General features: G+C 25.2%; 1 protein-coding gene across 1 annotated transcript in view; it reads right to left on the bottom strand.

The window, feature by feature from the left end:
* The window catches only part of LOAG_18735 (hypothetical protein), a gene marked incomplete at both ends in the record, with an annotated part of 2,232 nt that extends 1,074 nt beyond the window's left edge, over positions 1-1,158 (bottom strand). Inside the window, 3 exons of the mRNA XM_020451398.1 lie at positions 234-434; positions 568-729; positions 937-1,158. Of these exons, the coding sequence (XP_020304822.1) occupies positions 234-434; positions 568-729; positions 937-1,158 (585 nt within the window). The remainder of the gene's footprint in view (positions 1-233; positions 435-567; positions 730-936) is intronic.
* Positions 1,159-2,008: the final 850 nt, after the last annotated feature.

The raw sequence follows: 2,008 nt of genomic DNA, 5'->3' as shown, positions 1-2,008 counted from the left end.
ATTATTATTATTATTATTATTATTATTATTATTATTATTATTATTATTATTATTATTATTATTATTATTATTATTATTTTGTTATTATTATTATTATTATTATTATTATTACTATTATTATTATTATTATTGTTATTATTATTATTATTATTATTATTAAATTGTTATATCACTATTATTATTAATATAAATTACCAGTAAGTATTAGTAATTTAAAGTGTTCCTTATCATACCCGGATGAGTGCTTCATTACCGCAATTATATCGAACAACATTTAGCAAACTTTGCATATTCACATATCCCTCACGACGAAAATAATACATCAAAGCGATACGTAACACATCACATTCCGAACGAACCGGTAAATTATCACGTTTCAATAACTCTTCCACAGCTCCTTGATCCAACTGTGCAAAACGTAAATCCAAGACTGCCTAAAATGAAGAAAAGAGTGAGGAAGAAAGGAAAAAAAGATTGGGCATAAAATAGACTAAATTAATAATCAAATTGTTTCCAAAAGTCCCAAAATGTTTATTATTTTTAATAGCTCTTTCAGATTAAATATACCTCTTCCAGAGATCGAATCACATAACTGAGTACGAAATCTTTTACTCGAAGTGACAAATCAGATTGTCGATGACAAGTAATATTCCAACAGTCCAATAAACAGTCATGTTCAGCTGCTTTTTGAATGATAAATTTTTCAATTATTGATCTCATTGATGGTACCTATTGATATAAATGAGCAATATTTTTCATGTTTATACAATTACAACGGATTTTAATTTAAAAATAAGAAACTTAACTTTTTCCGCAATAAATAAAATTTTTTGATTTGCATAATTTCATTCGAATTTTAAATTTTATTTAGTAAAATTTAATATAATTTTGTAAACTTTTCACGAGTTCTCTTTTTTTTGTGTTTATCAAGATTACCTGAAGTTTATAGCATAAAGCTAAAAGTTCCGGAATTTCAGCTAATGAGCATGGTAAAATGCCAGTATAAAAGAAATGGACCACCCGGCGAACAGCATTAGCATCATAATTCGTAAGATGGGTAATATTTAATGTTACAGGTCGGTTTTGTGTCTTCATTTCCGTCGAATATTGTCGACGAAAATATCCGGAATGAGCTAAGGCTATTTCCGAATGAACCATTATCGTACTGTTATCACTGAGCTGAAATAAAAAAAAAAAACTTTAATCATTCCATATCTTTCCATTTATAACTATTGAATATGTATCTTAATGAAGACTAATGATTACTTGACATTTTATATTTGGTGTTATTTTTAGAACTATCAAAAATTTCCGGATTTATGATAACAACTTTTTCATTTGTTTGTTGAAATTAAACACAAATTTATTATCAAATATTTGATAACAAATTTAACCCAAATTACATTCATCAACTGTAATTCAGTGGTGTGAAAGAAAAAAACACATCAATTAATAATTTTGTAAAGATTTTTTGATGTTATCTTGGATTTTGGCTAATTAAAATCTAAGATATCTTTAAAAAAGTACCGTAATCGTAATATCCGGCGTTGGTTTTTCATTTGAAGCTTGAATTTGATCCAAAAAATGCGACAGCTACAAAAGCATGAATTTTATTTTGCATAATAATGCTTGCTTCAAAATTTTTTTCGAATACCAAAAACAATTAATTTTCTTTTTGTTCGAATGGAAATAAAAGTAATGATTTTTTTGTTACCAAAATTAGCATCAATATATATATATATATATGAATCCAAATAAATTCCATTATATATAATATATATACATATATAAATATAAATTCCATTACATATATATAAATATTTAATTTTACATGAATAATTGAAAAGGTAACACCTTAGCTCGATGGGAAAGCAAATGGAATTTATTTGGATTCCATATTAATCGATAATCATTTTTGTCGAAGCATTCTCGATTTTTGATCTTTGTTTGGTAAGGATATAACTAAAATTGACAAAAAAAAAATTAATATTTTCCTACAGAAATTGTT

This window comes from Loa loa (assembly GCF_000183805.2).
Source record: "Loa loa unplaced genomic scaffold supercont3.475, whole genome shotgun sequence".
NCBI classification, from domain to species: domain Eukaryota; kingdom Metazoa; phylum Nematoda; class Chromadorea; order Rhabditida; family Onchocercidae; genus Loa; species Loa loa.
Note: the sequence above shows the minus strand (reverse complement) of the source record. Positions and strands in the feature narration are given on the sequence as shown.